Here is a 17,940-nt window from a genome sequence, read left to right as displayed (position 1 = left end):
TGAAGTTTCCATTTTACAATTGTTGCTAGACCAACGCCATAATTAACCCCAGCTTCCTCGTACAGATATGGTTAGTCTACTGAAATAGTTTACTTATGAAGAAACGTCAAAGCTTCAGTCTTCCAATCTCTTAATTCTCTCTTCTAAAGAGGGGATTTTACGTTTCCCAATACCAAGTCTGTCGCCATTTAGTTTCCTTGAACTTCGCTCTCATGCGCCGTCTCGGCGCGTAGTTGAAGCTATTATTTATGTTTCACTCCCAGGCCGAATCCACTCTATTTACCCGAACTTTGACATCTCTAGTGCTACCCTCCGTCGAAACAAGTCGAGCATTGGTAGAGTTACCATCAGGGAAAATCTGCGAAGTCAAAGAAACCTCACCCTGACCTCCTAATACCTCCACACTGGACCAATCAACAAATATCTCCAAGTTCACACGCCCGTCCGGACACGCCGACAACGCCGTATGATAGATACTCCCAAAAGTCCCATCAAACGAGACATCCCCAGACTTCCGTCGATCAACAAAAACCTCCTTGCTAGTGAAATTATAACCAACAAGCGTCTGCTGCGAGAAACCAGAGCTAGCCCGTACAGCAATCGCAAACTCAGATGCATGACGATTATCCGAATCATGATCTGCAAAGCTCAAACTGACATGGAACGCCTTGCCCAGCGAGCCGAGATCCACCGACCCTTCTGATACAGAATGCCAGGAATGAGACACATCCCTGTGACCCATAACACCTTGCAAGTTCTCATGCGGCCTCTGAAGAAGAGTGATCTTCCCACCAACCATCTTCAAAGATAATCGACGAGGAACAGTCATCGCACTCCGCCATGGATCGGTCGGTATCGCGGCTCCATATTGCCAATTATTCATCCAAGCAAGTTGAACCCTCTCACCACCAGGAAGTCCATTATAACTAGCAGCAGCGTAAAAGTCCGGACCCCAATCGAGCCAGTTTGCAGTTTCATTTTCGGGATGCACACTTTCAGAATCAGGGGTGAAAGCTGTACCGTTGAAATCACCGATGAAATACTGCGTTCCTGACCCGACTGTGCCTGGTGGTCCGCCTGGATTGAGTCCTAGGACCAAGACCCATTTTGTGGTTGATTCATCATCGTTGACAGAGAGAGGGAATAGATTTGGACATTCCCATACGCCGCCGACTGCATTCTTTGGTCCAAATTCACTAAGTGGAGACCAGTCTAAAAGATTGTCCGAGCTCCAGAGGAAAAGCTTGTGGATTTCTGCAAAAGCTGTGACGGCGATCCATTTCTGTGTCTCGTCGTGCCAGAATACGAAAGGGTCTCGGAAATTCTGGTACTCGCTTGCGTAGGTAGATGGGGGGTTGTGGATGACGGGGTTCTCAGTATCGTATGTTGTCCAGGTCATGCCATTGTCCAGGCTGTAGGCGATTGATTGGGATTGTTGTTCTGCGAGGACGTATTTTCCACTAGGCAAAGTCTGATTGATAGGATACTAATTGGATATTGGTATTAGATTGATCCTTGGACATTAAGGAAAGTGAGTATCATCAGGCGTACTTACCATGGAAGTATACATAGCCACCAAGGGGATCTTGCCATCAACGCCAAAACCACTTGTATTATTCACATCGGCAACAGCACTCCCAGTGAAGAACATCTCAGTAACATCATTGGGATATCCCCGCGCAAGTAAAGCGACAGGTTGTTCTTCCCAATGGGTTAAGTCTTCGCTCGTTGCATGGCCCCATGACATATTTCCCCATTCAATTCCACCGGGGTTATATTGGAAGAAGAGATGGTAGGTACCGTCATGATATAACAAGCCACTCGGGTCATTCATCCAGTTCTTTTTGGGCGAAAAATGGTATTGGGGTCGGTGCGGCTCGGTATAGTTCATGCCAGATGCCGTGCTGGCTAAAATGCCCACTGCCACTAATGTCTCGAGTAAAACACCCATGCTGTTTGTTGTCTATATAGACACTTTATTCTATGATATCCTGGAATTTCATATTATATTTATATGTGATAATTCCTACCTCACATTCCTCTCCTCTTGATCTACCCCACGGCTCTGCATATCTTCGGGGAAATATAAACTTGGCCCTGCATTTTTGTAATTTCCCGACAGCAAAGGAGGCGGTATGCCCGGAGCCAAGTCGCTGAAACTCGGTAGTAATCTCGGAGTTCTAAAAATCCCCACGTATATTCGGGCAGTAGCGCTGCCACCCCGCACTACCCTGAGAGTATTGGTGGAGCCATGATGCTTTTTTTGGGACAAATAACATGCCTCTGCAAACATCATGACGGAAGTGTTGGATTACAATCTAATTCCTCCGAAGAATTGTGTTTTTATGCTGGCTGCATCACATTGGACATTGCAGAACTCATATGTACAACGGCCAGTAGCCATCCAGCATCCACCCGTTTCGACATGCTTCAGTCAGTCTCCTTAATATTCCTAGTCACAACCTGACTATAATCATTCGGAGCAGCCCGATTGCAAGGAATACCGGAATCCTCCTGCCCAACAATATTCGTACACTGATAAACCTCATCCTGCAACGTGGTGCCGTACATCGGCAAACCAAGCGTGCTGTTCACAGACTCAAGCTCAACATTCTCAAACTTAATCCGAGGGCAAGGATGAACATCAGAACAGTAAATCGAAGCACCAACATTATACCTGGTCGTAGCCTTGATATTCGACCACGTAATATCCTCGATAGCCATCTTGGACGTATTGCAATACTTGCCATCAGCCTCGGTATAGATACACTGCGAGATCTGGATTGGCAATGCGACATTCGTCATTTCGAAATTGCGCCAGGTAACGTTCTTGATTAGCCCGCTGCCTCCACCTCCGGCGTCGCCGTTGAGGTTGTCATCGCCGGCAGGGACGCCTTGCCAGGTTTTGATAAATGCGCCTTCCATGCAGTTGTAGCATTTCACGTCTTCGAAAGTGACGTTCCCGACGTAGTCCGGCATATCGGGATATTGGCCCACAGAGCCGATAGTCATGCCGAAATTGTCATAGCAGGTGACGTTCTTGACGTGGAGGTTTGTTGTATTTCCCTTGGCGGCGATGCAGTCATCGCCGTTCTGGATGACGGCGTTCTCGACGAGGAGCGTGTCGCTGTTCCACGAGTCGTAGCCGTCTGTGTTCACCGTGCCCCATTGGTCGTTGCTTGTTGCGTTGACGTAGAGGTTTATAATCGAGACGTTGTAACTATATGTCACGAATGTCGCCCAGAACTGGGGCTGGATAATCCGCAGACCGTCCACTAGGAGGTTCTTCGATTCGAAGAATGTAATACTGATCGGTCGACCGGGTTGGTTGCTTTGGTTCTGGTTCTCTGTGTACCACGCTTGACCTTGGCCGTTGTACCAGCCGCCGTCTGCGCGGAAGGTCACGTTCTCGCCGCCGAAGAGCCAGGCTGTTGACTGGTTCTGGAATACAACGTCGTAGGAATGAGAAAGCCAGTAGTCGATGTCTGTTGAGAAGCGGAGCTCGCCTTGTAGAGTGACGTCGCAGTTGGCCAGGTTTGTCGTGTTCATCACAGATTTAATGTTAAATATACCATCGGTGAAGATGACATCGCCGTTTTGGCCGCATGTTTGGAAGGCCTGGTGGATGGATGGTGCATCGTCCACTGCTTCGCCGTCGTATCTTAGAGACTCCGGGTATAGATAGCAAATCGCCTTGTCATTGACCAGAGTCGTGACTACGTAGCCAGCAGCGGTAGTGGCTAGAGCCACAAAACGTAACAAAAACATTATGTGGACAGGTTATCAATCAGATTGGTGTTTGTTTTTATTTGCTTTTTGGCGTCTGTCTCGGATGGCACTGTCTCTCGTCTCTCCACAGACACGCCGGACCATACCGATTAAATACTTCCCACGTAATCAGATCTTCGGACTAGTCATGAAAAACTAAGTAAACAAAGGACGTTATGTTACGCCTTTCCCCGCATCGGATATGAACTGCCCCTTGATCGCGGATTGAAATCCCTCACGTGATGCCCCTTGGCGCTATTGGCGCTTTGCATATGACCTTTGTTTGTTCATCTTATGAGGTCTGGGGGTGAAGCAGATGATCGGCGTGGGGGCGGACGAAGGATCGTCGCGGTTTTTATGTGGAGTAGCATCGCTTCACCACGAGACCCACTCGCAGTTAGTGTCCCGTGGGTTCTGAGAAATGATTAAATCCGGAGGGAATCATAAGGGATTGGCTGTGAGAAGGTATAGCCAAGAAGAGCTACAGGGATTACCGGAGGGAGTGATGCTTGTTCAGATGACTTTATATCAAGTCTTGGGGTTAGGGTCACGAAAGGAGTTTCGGGTAAACAGGAACACACTCTACACGGACTAGAACACCAGGCAAGGCCGAGCGTAACGAAGCGGAACGAGATTGTTGCCGATCTCGGCTCTCGGCAAAATGTATTGACTGAAAATTATGTTGTTACATTTGTAGACACATCAAACAGGGACCAGGGACAGAGCCCTGTCAGGGCAGTAAGTACGACCCTTCAAATCCTCGTTCTTATTGGGTCTTTTTTGATGACGGCTTGGGGAACTTCCGTGTCCGACGGCGCAGCATCTCCACTCGCTCGTCAAGGGTCATGTCGACTTGATCACCAATGGGGATCAGACATTTCGCGAGATGCACGTAGTTCTTTCTTAATAGATTAACGGTGATGAAGATATAATCAACGTTCCGGAACACTAGAGCGTCTTCTTCGGCATAGCGACTCTTCTGCGTCAGGAAGGCGACGGGGTGATCTCTCCAGTGGCGGCGGGGGTTCAGGTGGTGGGAAGTGTGGTATCCATCGTTGAAGGAGAATCGGTTACTCTGTTATCTGTCAGTGCCATGCAAGTATGATATTCGATATGAGCAACTTACCGGGACATCAATCAATGTGATACTCGACAGGTAATCCGAGTCAGGGTCGGCCGGGTCCACGAAAGCATGTTGGCCCCAGTTGCCAACCATCAAGCCCAGACGCATGACGGTGAGAGGAAGGAGGAACACGAACAATGTCGCACGGGCATTGACATAGTTGTAGAGCGTATAGAGAGCGACATAGTTGCTCAACTCCCAGAAGGCACATCTCAAAGCATACTTCGTCTGGCCCTTTCGGAAGAAGTACATCGGAAGCTCAAACCAGATGAAGAAGACAAAGCGACCCACATAGCAGAGGAAGTCGGGGACACTGTCGCGGTCATAGTACATCGTTGTGCTCAGATCATCTCTACCATTGCCCTCGACATGGTGGTGTTTGATGTGGTGGTAGAAGTAGGAGTTCCATGTATGTCCGAGCATGGGGTCAAGCAAGTAGGGGAATAGGGTGTCGAGCAGGTAGTATTTCGGCGACAACACACCGTTCATGTGAATATGTTGATGTTTCATCAAAGTGAACGCGCCACAGTAGAACAGTTGCATGAACCAATGCACGAAGCCATGTAAATAAGAAAAACGGTAGAATAGCAATATAGCACTGGGTACGATGGTGGTGAAATAAAGAATGAGATGTGTTACCATAACCACATCAGTCTGAAAGCGTACGACACCTTTCGCCCAATTGATGTACGGCGTCAGCACATATTTCTGGATAGGCGCGGGCAGCTTGGCCGTCAGCAGCGGGAGATCCCAGAGCTGGAAGACAGTTGGATCAAACTCAGCATGAGAGGGATCATTTAGATTGTGAAGCTTCTCAATAGTTTCCTTCTTGCTCAGCTTGTCCGGCTTTGCCGTTTCCTGATCTGGACGTTTGTTAGCGTGCTACTTGATCCACACTGCAGAGAGCTCACTTTTTGAGTCCGACTTGGGTTGGACAATGGCATCGATCACCAATCGATCCTGGAAGGTGAGCTGGGGATCGGTGTAGGTGGATGGATCCATATTTCAGGCGTGGCTGTTGGCCTGATGTTGGGATCTAATGCGGGGGGGGGGGTAAGGCGTGCCGATCCAGAGAGCTCCCGAGGAAAGTCTACTATATCCTAGGCAGATTCCGGAAATACCAGAAAGGTTATAAGGATCAGAATGTGCTAACCCCAGTGTCAAGACAACGCGTCAGGGGCGCGAAGAGATTTCGGGAGCTTTGAAGTGGGTCCAGGATTGTTATGTTATGAAGTTAATCCAAACACTCGATGATAGCTATTACGGTCATTTTAACCATCCTATTCCTGTAGACTATCCTTTTTATTTAAATTCTGATCGCATGATATATGCACAGCTTTTCACTGTATCCAAGGGGTGCGGTAGAATCTCTTAGGGGGAAATACCCCCTAAACATGCCATAGAGATGCATGTTCTATTAATACCCAATACTCGTTCTAGCCTTTTCTGGTATGCACCACACACATTGCAGTACAGTACATGTAATAAGGAAGCCTGGATATGTGTGTACATGTAGCAAGCCCCTGATCGGGCCTTTAAGTCCTATCAGCGTGACCGTGCCAAGACTTCTATCCAGCTCAGTATTGGGAGGATTGAAAGGGAAGACATCAACACAAGCTCCTGTGTCTTTATCGCGGATAACTGTACATTAAGATGACCTGTGTTGCTATTATCTCATCGTGATTGTCATCCTATTACTGAATGTAGTCATGAACAAATTGACAATATAATTCAAAAATTCCACCCATTCAGTACTTCATATCATTGAGTTGTTAGTGATATTAGCCATTGAAAGATCATCTCCATTTAATTATCTTAATATGTGCTGCCTCGAGTTGGAGCATGAGAACAGACTCGATGCGACACTCTCCACATCTTGCTTATACCTCGACGGGCCGGGAATGAGGGATAGCATGTGCCCTCAAAGTAATCTCGGATATTCATATTCAGAGGATCTACAAGAGCGAGTCAGACCACTATTCCTTTCTCTTGGCACGGGTGGCATGTTGTCGAGGGCTTCCAACGGTAGACCGCCGACCGCGATGACCAGCCCCATGAACGTGAGATGATAGAGTTGGTCAGGGTGTCTTCGAAGATTGAGCACTGCTTGATGAGAAGAATGTCTTATCATGCTTGCCTATAGACTGAGAGCCAAGTTTTGAAGATATAGCTGTGCGACTATATATGTATCGAGAAGGCTCTTTTCACCACTAGAGATAATATAGTAACGAGGATGCACATGGCATAATGAATTTAGTACAACCTCGAGAGAATTGTTGGATCGACAGAGTCATAAAGCAAGAAAGTAAAATCCAAGTATGACGTCTGCCTCAGGCCTCAAACAGCCTTAACAAGTCATGACTTCGGAGTCTTACAGCATCGGCCTGGTGGAAATAGCCTATTTTCTTTCAATTGATGTCTTGGATTTCTTATAGACCCTACATATAGGTTTTTAAACGTATCCACAGTAGGCAATCGACTCGAGTCTCACCGTAAGCAGTAGTAAGAATAGGGAGGCGGACCCATGGGTCCAATCGAGAATTTGCGAATGTCTTCAAAACCAAGGAATGAAGAACATCGCAGTCTCATGCTAAACATTGTCTTTGTGTAGATGCGACCCTGTGCTTATGTCGAATATCATGAGATCCGGAATATGTCTCTTTCGGCAGCCACCCCTAACAGTTTTCAGTAACTGGTCTTTGAACAAAGCGCAATGTCTCAAAAGACCTCTCAAGAGGTTGCACCTGACATCAAGAAACCTCCGAATATCAAAGAATACAGACTGAAGATCAAGCTAGCTACCCGAAGCCCGCAGAAAATGTCTCACACCCCCTCCATCGCCAACCCTTTAGTTCGCTACCCCAGGGCCGCTAAGCCTTGATGTAGTAAGATTTGCATTGGCCTCCACGCACTACTGATGTAGTCCCAGCCCCATCGACATCATTGCCATGGGTGATCAGCATGCGAGATGTCTTAGTGACTAGCAGTTTTCCTGGGTTGAGCACACCGTAAGTCGCCCACTGGGTGAGACTATACAGAATGGAGCTCGGAAGCAGTTGCCCAACACCCAAAGATGGGAAATCAGCAAGGAATTGTAGAATAAACCGAATATCCATGTGGTGTGCTGCATCTCCACTGTGCCTGCACTAGAAAATCATCGAAATCCGAGCTTTGGCATAAATTCAGTCCGTTCCTCCTGTCGATCGTGTTGGTTCTCACTTTCTAAGCTACCAATTTTTCCCCAACCACATTTAAACTTCAACCTTTCAACTTTCCAACCTCCAATTTTCCAACCTTTCTCCATCTACCCTCCATCACCATTCACGCAATGAAGTTCCTCGCACCTCTTCTCATGCTGGCGGTCTCCGCCCTCGCCGCTCCAGTGGCCAAGAGACAGACACCCAACCTCTTCCGCCTGAAGACCACCAGCGCCACCAACACCGAACACAACGACCTCTACGTCTATGGCTACCACACAGGCGCCGGCCTAAACGACGCAGTCCTCACCAAGGACGTAGGCACAGCCAGCTCAGCCTACCTAAACGGTACAAACGTCTTCTTCGACTACAAGACAGAGTTCCCATGGGGAATGACCGCCATCGGCGACACGAACTATGCCTGTGAGTATCCGCATCCGCATCCCTTGCAAACATTGCCACCAACGCCACCCGAATGAATCACTGACTTTTGCACAGCTTGGGAACCTATTGAGATCAATGCTGGTACGGGTAGCGACGGGTTCTCCATTCAGAATGGTCTCTTCCAATGGTCGGAGGATATGGGCTTTGGTGGCTGGCTCGGTAAGTTTTTTTTGTTTTGGCTCCACGCTCCACGCTCCACTTGATGATCATGTCAAACTAACGCCCGACAGTTTGTGACTGGTTCCACAATGCCCCTCAGCTCTTCTACTTATACAAGTACTACGATGCTACTATTCCCTCCAGCTGCAGCAAGGTCCAGTTGAAGGCTGAGTACACGAAATAGGGGGAGTTCTTCGGTCGCTTCATGATTTTGAGCTCCTTTCTTAGCCGTCTTTTCACGTCACGTCACTTCACGATCTCATCTAGAAGCATAATGTCTACTCAATGGAGTTTTATGGAGTTTTACGGACCTCTCGGAGGTTTAATGAATTGAATATTTACAGCAATTGAAAGAAATGCCTTGATTCTATGTACATCTTTTTGCTCGTTCATCATGGGGGGATATCAAAAATGCCAAGTAGTCACAGCCACAGCGTAAAATCGTGTTCAACGTAAAGCCTTTTTTCCTCTTTTTTTGGCGCCCGATACTCAAGCCGCAATCACCTCACCGGCGATATGCGGATTCTCATAATACCGCTTATCCATACCAGCCTGCAGGCGAGCCTCCTCATTAAACGGCCCACGGATCGGCCCGCGGAAATGCTTCTGCACATTCGATCGGAACACCTGAACAGGGTCCGTTCCCTCTTGGGCACAGATCCACGTCAACCACCGGTGACCGGTTGTAACATGCGTAATCTCGTCATTATGAATGATCTCGAGTGACTGCACACTATCCGCATCACCAGCTTTACGGAACTTCTCAATGGTCATAGGATTGACATCAAGACCGCGAGCTTCGTGGACAAGAGCAATGATACTGATTCTCGCACGGAGATCGTACGCCGTTTCCGTCGCTGAGATCCAGAGACTGTGATGCACAGGCAGCGAACCAAAGCCGGATCCGAGTTCTTCGAGTCTAGTGCGAAGGAGAGAAAAGTGCTTCGCTTCATCGCTGGCGACTTTCAACCAGTCGTGGAAGAATGTGCGTGGCAGCTCTTGTGATGTGCCTTCTGTTTGGAATGTCGCAAATCGAATACAGATGTCGATCGCTAGGTCGATCGCCCAGAGTTCGATGTTGGCTAGCGCGTGCAGCATCGCAATGCGGCTCTTCAATGTCCCACCCCTTCCGGCCTTTGGCATCGCGCCCGGGTTAACGGTCTGCAGGTCCTCCCGTGGTGGTTCATCTGGAGGGAGAACTGTTCCTCTGCCAAGCGGCATCGGCGCGTCTGAGGCTTCTCTCGCAGTGAAAATAGCGAACAGGTGCGTCGTCAGCTCGATCTTGTGCTCGGGATTGGCGGTATTAAGCACATGCGCCGCCCAATCGCACAGCGTGGCATCGTCGTCGAGGTATTTCGCCATACCCGGGTCTTTGGGTGTAGCAGCAGCAGCAGCAGAAGCAATAGCAGGTGAATCCGAAGGCCGCGCATGCTTCAACTTGACCTTCTCACTAACCGGCTCAACCTTAGCCAAACCAACACTAGCACCATCCTCAACGGGGAAATCCAACGCAACAAACTCGCCGCTCACATCAACCGGGAAGGTGCAAGCCTTGATCCCGACGCTCGATTCGCCAGTTTCTACGTTGAAATCGTACGCATGCCACGGGCACGACGCGACATATGCCGAGTCTTCAATGTCGACTTGGGAATCGGCCATGGGCCCACCGGCGTGCGGGCACTCGGCTTCCATGGCATAATAGGACCAGCCGTCATTTGTCTCGTTGACTTTCGGGTTTGATGGGTCGATAGTTGGCAGGCGGAATAGTACTAGTTTCTTGCCTGTCGTTAGGCGGATCACATAGCGCGCCTGTGTGAAATCGGATAATCGCCCGCAATTGATCCACATCTTGTATTTTCTTTGTTGTTTCTGCTTGGGGAATGTTGTGAGAGTGTGAGGCTTTCCGTGGGTTGATTTTATCAATCACGTGCGTGGATCGGGTTTGCCCCACTCTTATGCTTATAAGTCAGTGTTGCCTTGGTGGCTATCTATCACCCGACTGGAAAACTTGGGGTTTATGGGGGGTTTGAGATTTGTTTGTGCCCGTTTTCTGATCAGTCGAGAAAAAATCAGGCGATCTTGTATTTATCCATGTGGCTTGTGGGGGCCTTCCTCAAACTCGTAATTTGAAATATAAGCGCCGCCCAAATTGAAAGGGAAAAAAGGAGAGAAAAAGCAAAACCATAGGTTTAGAAGTACGAATATAGACCCCTATTTTGTGGAACGTGGTAGTGATACAGGGATAAAAAGAATAGCGTCTTGATGGAAACAAACATCAAAGAACAGGCGCTACAATCGTTAGATAGGTCTCATGGATACTTCTCAATTGTGGATCGTAGCAAACCGGATGGTTTCGATTATTTGAACGGGAATCGCCGACGAATAACGTGAATAGTCTTGACTTATAGCGGGTGACATATACAAAGTGTTCCGTTAAAATCATCCCCCCACTGCTGCGGGATGTGTTATTCGGCAGCCTTATATTTTGGATTCGGCAGCCTGCTGGTAATCGTATTTACAACATACATTCCAGAATTGCACCGGTCCCTTCCCGGGGGGGAAAATACATTGTCTGACTGGGCTGCGGATTGGAAGGGACCCCGCCTACGGCCGGTCTCAGGCTCACTCAATTGATTGTGTAGTGACTATAATGCTCAATAAAATACAGTTACTGTCTTTCCTAACCGGGTTAGCTATGTTAGCTATGAACAGGGGTGGGATGTCATTTTAGTAAAAGCATATCATTTTAACGCACGATGAAAAATGCGAAATCTTATACGAAAGTGTATAGTCTTCACTTAATAGTGCGTGGCACATACAAAATGTGAAATTGTCTACGAATGGGCGTGTCTTCACTTAATAGCGGGTGGCCTATACAAAATGTGAATGGATAGGACTTGACTAGTAATATTATAGCGTAATCCACGCATGAAGCTCATGGTCGTCAGTTAATAGCGGGTGGCATATACAAAATATGAAATTCTCTTTGAATGTGCATGGTACGGTATTCGCTTAATACCGGGTGGCACATGCAAAATATGAAACTGTATACAAAACGTGCGTTTTTACTTAATAGCGTGTGGCCCATACAAAGTCTCGGTTTGGGGCGAGTTTCTTTATAACACGGGCGAGTTCATGCGGTTGATATGGTGGCGCAGTCAAGATTGGACAAAGAACGTTAAAAGTCGAGTTGCGGTGAAAGAAAAGTCGAGATAATAGCCAATACAGTATTGTGACAAAGTTTGATATTCGGCGCCTATGTACCCTGGTCTTCCAATCAGCACTGTGTGGGCCTCGCTTGTTAGTAAAAATGCCATAAGTTAGTCTCTACCTCGGGAGTGTATTTATAAGACCCCCTAAGACCTAAAACTATTGAGAAAAGAAAATTGCGCTTACGTACATTTTACGTCTCTCCCGGGGCAGAGAGTGATGCTGGCGATTGGGAGACAGACTTGCCACTTCCTTAACTCGGGTTCCTGACTCGGGATTCTGCCTGAGAATTCTACGCTCGTCGACTCCCCGACCCACATACCGACTTACACAGCACCTCTACGGACCCTACATGTGAGGCAACTTAGCCGAGTCCATGAGCTTAACTGACCTACCTTATGCAGTCCAAACCCTCCAAAATGGAGATTGGCCCTGGTAGCTCCATCAAGTGGGGTGTCTATCGTGAGGGCGTCCGCTTCCAGCTGCCGCGATTCGAATCGCTCAAGCGCGAAGGCCCTGCCTTGATACAGGCTTATCAAGACGTGCTCGACAAGGATGAAACATTTACTCAGTATTTCTCCGATGAGCGCCTTCAGAGCTATGACCTGGAGTCAAATTTGAGAACGCTCCTGGGTATTCGTCCTCCGCTCGTGGACGAGCCCCAAGGATCCGACAGTCAAAGCGATGTATCGCTCAGCTGGGTCAACATCTTCCGACACGGCAAGTTCGAGAAGAGAGACGATGGCTTCTACCAGTGCCGAATGCAGGGACGACTAGTTAAGATTGATGAGACAATGCACAAGACTATTCTAGTCAATCGGTGCTTCCTCCCACCAAACTCGGACCCCTATGTTAGCGCTGCGGACGTGGAGAAGGAGTCGGAAGTCAATCTGTCGATCGAAGCAGACGTGCTGAATGAACTTCACATTCAGATTAAATGTTTGTATTTCCCTACACCCATGACCCCCGAAATGGCATGACATACTAATGAAAGCAGATGTTGAGCGACTCAAGCGACTGCAGCAATCACTGAAGAAGCGTCGCCACAGGCTGCGAGGCGATCAAGCCCCAGCATCTATCAAAAGATCAGGCACTCCTCAAAGCCTTCGAAGCAACTACCCTAGCCCGACCGAATCAGGTCTGAGACTACCAGTCCTTTCTCACGCTGCCAGTGATTCCCAGCCCGGATCTCGTGTCTCTATCTCAGCTGAGCCATCAGTAGGCCTCACGAAGCCGGCCACCTCGATCGGGTCTCAGGAGACACAGGAACGGAGCGCATCCCCATCCTCATCGGATGTGTCGACTGGGGAGGATATACCTTTTTCTCGAGATCACAATAGCTTAAAGAGGAAAAACATGAGTTCGGACTATGAGGAGACTGTTGACGTGGACTGGGATACACAGCACCAGACGCCAGCGCCATGCAATGCATCTACCCCGTTGGTCTCTGCTTCCAAGGGGAAGGAACCGCTGGCTCCCGAGGAGCGCAATACAATGGTTGATGACAGCTATGCAGTGGCTGAGAGTCGCGGTACAACGGCTGAAGGTCGCGATACAACGGTCGGAGACAGCGATGCAGTGGTTGCAGACAGTGATGCAATGGAGGCTGACGGACCCAGCGAGGTCCCAAAGCCAGTGGCACCAATCCCACCCGTCAAGCAGCCCATGCCTAAACCTGAAACACCCCGCAAGAGCAAGCGAACCCTGAACTGGGCCGCAAGCTCTTTACGCCAAGAATATGAGAACGCAGGCCAGCCAATCGACCTCACCTCAAGTCCAGCCCCAAGCTTTGAAGCCACACAATTCGGCTCAGGCATAGCTGAACGGCAGGGGGGCATCACGCCAGTTCCCCCGCGCACAGGGACAGTATCTATGAAGATCAAGCCGAAAAAAGCCAAGAGCCATAAGAAAGGCGTCCGAGTCCGAAACAACTTTACTCAGGAAGAGTTTGACCACGCGCCAGCCTGGCTGAAACCCCGATTGGACGCCGGCATGTCCCCAGCAAAACTCGAGCAAGAGTATGAGGCAAAGTTTGGGGTTCTGCACCGCTACAATACCTTGAAACTTTGGTTGGACCGACAGGAAGCAAAAGCCTCTCCCATCAAGGCACCCAACACCCGCCTGGCAAGCACGCTCACCAAGATTGTGGTATTAAAAATTCCAATCCCATTGCAATTGAGGGAATCTTTCGAGTGACAATCCTTCATAGCCAACGCCGGAGTACGACCGCGCGATGCCCTCACCTGCCGTCTCTAGTTTTCGCCCTATCAATCCTTCGCCCTACGTGTCCCCGTATCCCCGCCCCTTGTCCTCGGAGCCTAACCAGGCCTCCCTGATGGAAAATATGCCCCCCTCTGCTCAATTGTCAACCCCGATACCGACCCAGAGCTCCTCGCGGAAAGAACATATACCCCCATCTGCTATGCCCCCATCTGCTGAACTACCAACCCCCAAGTCAGCCCAGAGCTCTTCGCTGACTAAAATAATGCCCTCATCCGTTGCACATTCTACCCCGACACCAGCTCAGAGCTCCTTGCTGACGGGAAACATGCCTTCATATGCTGAACGATCGACCTCCATGCCAACCCAGAGCTCGTCACTCGCGGAAAAAAGGCCCTCAACTTTTCAACGGCCAACCCCGATGCCGAATGGTCTGCCAAACCCGGAATAAAGCCGTCGAGGCCCCCAGTTTACCTTTGACAACAGAAAAGTACCCTCAGGTTTTCGGTATGGACCAGGCTTTGCGCGGTTTCAACACAGCCATTTGATTAATTCATCCCATAGCAATACACTGGGCTCCACTTTGTCAGAAGCCTTACTGTATCATACTCTCATATTTACTGAGCCCCCTTTGCCTGTTTCTATTATGCCCCATACCCAGCTCATACCCAGGGACTATTCACGTCTTTTCTTTTATTCAACCATATCATATTATCAAGCGGAGCTTTGCGTTTACATAGGCAAATAATAATCGAACTCCTCTGAAGCAAGTTATACGTTACACTCCATCTAGTAAATGCAACCCGTGTAGCAAATAGAAGTAAATCGAGTCACGTGTACCAATGTGTATACTCATGGCACTCTCTTCTACTGACCTGGCTCTGTAGTTAATCATATATACCTCGCAATTCGGTGCAAATTTGGCCTACCATACTCATTGCACAGTGTCCAGAGGGAGAATCAGGAGGTACGGAGATTTCTAACTGACAAATCCTCCTGATGACATTGTTGACTAACATTATTCATAGGACAGCATGCCACAGCCCGACTACGATGATTCGGATTTCTAGTGGCAAAAAGAGGATATTGTACCGGCTATGTTAATCAAGTTAAAAACGGACAGTTGAAAATATGTTGGGAAACGAACGAAACAGAGACTCGAGGAAATGATTTGTTTAGTTGATTAGCTTGTCCCGGTGAACTGAATGCATAGGCATGTCTCTGAGATCAAGAAATTCTTATGTAGGGACTGTACAAAGGCCCACCAGAGTCTAGCGGAAACGCTTAATGCATTTCAGATCATTCGTGAACGAAGGCCTTCGATTCGAAATGTAACTTACATTGTGATTACCAGAAACTCAGAGATCAGTGATATTTGCGGTATATCCAACCGCAGCTGTATTGACACGTATTAAGTAGTAAACATCAGCTATCCATCAGACTCAATGAATCATTACATCATGAGAGCCAGCGAGTCATTTATAGATATGCAAAACAGACAACATGAACTAGAATCAAAAGGTATCTAACGTAACACTCTTAGAGGGCGAGGGCAAGTCCGAGGACACCAGCGGCGCCAGCAAGGCCCATAGCAACACCGGTAGGAGCAGCACCACCAGCAGAAGTAGAAGGAGAAGGAGAGCCAGAGGCAGAAGACGAAGCTGAGTCCGAGCTGCCGGCAGTAGAAGAGGAATCGGTAGTAGTGGCGGTGGAGGTGGTGACACCAGAAGACGAGGCACCAGAGCTAGAGCCAGTGGTGGATCCAGTGCTAGAAGCACCGCTAGAGGTCACCGACGGGCTGCTGGAGCCAGAGCTGGAGCCAGAAGCGGAGCCGCTAATGCTGGAGGTAGCGGCGGCGACGGCGGAGGAGTAAGCTGTAGGTGACTCGGAGATGAGAGCAGCTGTGATATATGGCTTCACGCTCTCGGGGACGTTGGAGTACCAGTCGGGGTAGACGCTAGAGATGATAGCGTTGGAGATGGCGGAGTTGACGTATGAAGGGTCCGACATGACCTCGGCCCAGACTGAGCTTGGGATGGCCGTTTGGAGGGCTACGATGACGGAGTTGGGAATGTCATTCAGATCCTCGGTCACTGAAGCTTGGGGAGCTGGGGAGGCCAGGGCTGTGGCCGAGAAGAGGAGGAAGGCGAGCGACTTGTACTGCATTTTGATGTTTGGAAGTATTGAAGTATAAGTGGGATAGGTTGTGGGAAGAAGAATTCCGATGAGTTGGGAATTTTTGGACAGTAAGATGTTTTGTTTCAAGGCTGGGGGCCTTGATGCGTTAAATAGCAAGGCCAACTAAAATTATCGCAAGGCTGAGGCTCTTGTTACGTCGTTGGTTGCTCAGCCCACCGCATCTGTTTCTCCACTACACACTTCACATCCAATTGTCTTTTCGCCGCCCCCAAACTTGCCGATCGCAGGAAGTCCGAATGTTTGTGTCCTGATCCTGTGCCCCATTTTCTTGGCTTGATCATAGGTCAACTTTGTTGTCAGGATTCGAGAAAATTACGAGAGACACTAAAACAACCCGTGTACCTTTGAAGGCTGTAAGAGGCTAGTCCATCGGTCTCCAACCTCCCTCCCTGGAAATCCCGACATTGTTTCACAGCTAGAATTGTATATTGATGTTTTCAAGCTGGTCCAAGGTTCGGCCTTCATCTGTTGACGCTGAGGTCGGGATGCTCCAAGAACATCATTACGCACGCCCTCCCAACTACTTCATTGGCCTTCATAGATCACAGAGAGGTTTGATGACATCAGATCTTGGAGAAGGCGATCACAAACCAACCAACAGGCCCCCAAATATTGCTGCCTTTGTGCTTCCTAGACGCTTGGCTTTGCCTCTTCCCTGCCCCGGCCTTTGAGATGGATCTGTCGGGTCGATCCGAAGAGTAACCTTTGAACCAACGCATTACGCACACCCCCTAGGAATTTCTGCATTGTCTACGACAGCAGTCCGTCGATCAAAACTCTGGGGTTACATGTACACTCGAGGCGTCCACGATTCCATTTTTCTGTTGAGCAGATGATCGTCGAACCCTGCAGTGAAGTTCGGGCAGTGAATCAACGCGCAATACCGCCCTGAAATCAAGTTTCAAAGGGTCTCATGTCATCGTATGGACGTGCTTTGATTCTCGGCATCCGTAATCAAATGTTCCAGATTTCCGACTTTTGTTGACAAAGGCCGAGCTCGGCATATGACATCATATCGCCAAGTTATATACCGCCGTTTGGATTTCGTTATTTTCTCGAACCATGAGCCACGACGTACAGCCAGGTTTTCTAATGTGCTAGGTCAATAGCAAGACCCTCTTGAAAGAGTGCAAGATATGTGAGATTTCATCTGCTGATATGCGCCGATCTGCGAGCACTTACGCGTAGCTCATAGATTCCCGCGTCTCTAGTTCATACTTTGAGTTCCTGCAAGACCCCAAAATAGTGAGTCGAACAAACCTTCTGAAGGCAGATAAATCATGCAGTTCCTGAATTTACGAAGATCAAAAACCCAGCCATAGGATCGGCGGCCGTATTCGTAGTGTCGAATAAGCGTGGCAAGATCCTTCCCCGCCTGACCTGGAACAACCATACATATCAACGTTAACGACCTTCATACTCTCATCATGTCTTCATTTCAATAAAACTGCTTCAAAGAGTGCTCCCAAGCTTTCCTCTAATGTAGTGTGAGCCTGAGTTATACCACCGGAAAGAAGGCCACTTAAGCAAAGGCGGTCCAGACCGAAACAATACATTTAATTATATCAATGCACTAGTATCACTACTTTAGTAACTTACAGCAACTTCAGCTCAAATTTG

The 17,940-nt window shown here is 48.7% G+C and overlaps 7 protein-coding genes across 7 annotated transcripts; 2 read left to right on the top strand and 5 right to left on the bottom strand.

The window, feature by feature from the left end:
* Positions 1 to 188: 188 nt before the first annotated feature.
* On the bottom strand, positions 189 to 1,951 carry PENARI_c002G05384 (glycoside hydrolase family 32 protein; the record flags this gene model as incomplete). The annotated part of the gene is made up of 3 exons (XM_022627512.1): positions 189 to 239; positions 290 to 1,486; positions 1,556 to 1,951. The coding sequence occupies 3 exons, from the start codon at positions 1,949 to 1,951 to the stop codon at positions 189 to 191; spliced, it is 1,644 nt and encodes a 547-aa protein (XP_022492712.1).
* A 479-nt stretch (positions 1,952 to 2,430) lies between these two features.
* On the bottom strand, positions 2,431 to 3,768 carry PENARI_c002G11001 (uncharacterized protein; the record flags this gene model as incomplete). The annotated part of the gene is made up of 1 exon (XM_022627892.1): positions 2,431 to 3,768. One exon carries the CDS (start codon positions 3,766 to 3,768, stop codon positions 2,431 to 2,433), a length of 1,338 nt encoding a protein of 445 aa, XP_022492758.1.
* Positions 3,769 to 4,534: 766 nt separating this feature from the next.
* Positions 4,535 to 5,893, bottom strand: PENARI_c002G03756 (fatty acid desaturase; the record flags this gene model as incomplete). Its single annotated transcript, XM_022627386.1, has 3 exons — positions 4,535 to 4,843; positions 4,895 to 5,754; positions 5,803 to 5,893. The coding sequence occupies 3 exons, from the start codon at positions 5,891 to 5,893 to the stop codon at positions 4,535 to 4,537; spliced, it is 1,260 nt and encodes a 419-aa protein (XP_022492543.1).
* Positions 5,894 to 8,219: 2,326 nt separating this feature from the next.
* On the top strand, positions 8,220 to 8,875 carry PENARI_c002G04182 (uncharacterized protein; the record flags this gene model as incomplete). The annotated part of the gene is made up of 3 exons (XM_022627422.1): positions 8,220 to 8,511; positions 8,587 to 8,691; positions 8,763 to 8,875. The coding sequence occupies 3 exons, from the start codon at positions 8,220 to 8,222 to the stop codon at positions 8,873 to 8,875; spliced, it is 510 nt and encodes a 169-aa protein (XP_022492443.1).
* A 305-nt stretch (positions 8,876 to 9,180) lies between these two features.
* PENARI_c002G06918 (Rieske [2Fe-2S] domain protein) lies at positions 9,181 to 10,539 on the bottom strand (the record flags this gene model as incomplete). The annotated part of the gene is made up of 1 exon (XM_022627603.1): positions 9,181 to 10,539. The coding sequence occupies one exon, from the start codon at positions 10,537 to 10,539 to the stop codon at positions 9,181 to 9,183; it is 1,359 nt and encodes a 452-aa protein (XP_022492819.1).
* A 1,781-nt stretch (positions 10,540 to 12,320) lies between these two features.
* PENARI_c002G09842 (uncharacterized protein) lies at positions 12,321 to 14,572 on the top strand (the record flags this gene model as incomplete). Its single annotated transcript, XM_022627820.1, has 3 exons — positions 12,321 to 12,840; positions 12,899 to 14,049; positions 14,111 to 14,572. The coding sequence occupies 3 exons, from the start codon at positions 12,321 to 12,323 to the stop codon at positions 14,570 to 14,572; spliced, it is 2,133 nt and encodes a 710-aa protein (XP_022492776.1).
* A 1,088-nt stretch (positions 14,573 to 15,660) lies between these two features.
* On the bottom strand, positions 15,661 to 16,287 carry PENARI_c002G01895 (uncharacterized protein; the record flags this gene model as incomplete). Its single annotated transcript, XM_022627266.1, has 1 exon — positions 15,661 to 16,287. The coding sequence occupies one exon, from the start codon at positions 16,285 to 16,287 to the stop codon at positions 15,661 to 15,663; it is 627 nt and encodes a 208-aa protein (XP_022492291.1).
* Between the last annotated feature and the right edge of the window lie 1,653 nt (positions 16,288 to 17,940).

Source organism: Penicillium arizonense (assembly GCF_001773325.1).
Source record: "Penicillium arizonense strain CBS 141311 chromosome Unknown PENARI_contig002, whole genome shotgun sequence".
Lineage (NCBI taxonomy): Eukaryota > Fungi > Ascomycota > Eurotiomycetes > Eurotiales > Aspergillaceae > Penicillium > Penicillium arizonense.
This window is presented reverse-complemented; position numbering and strand designations above follow the sequence as displayed.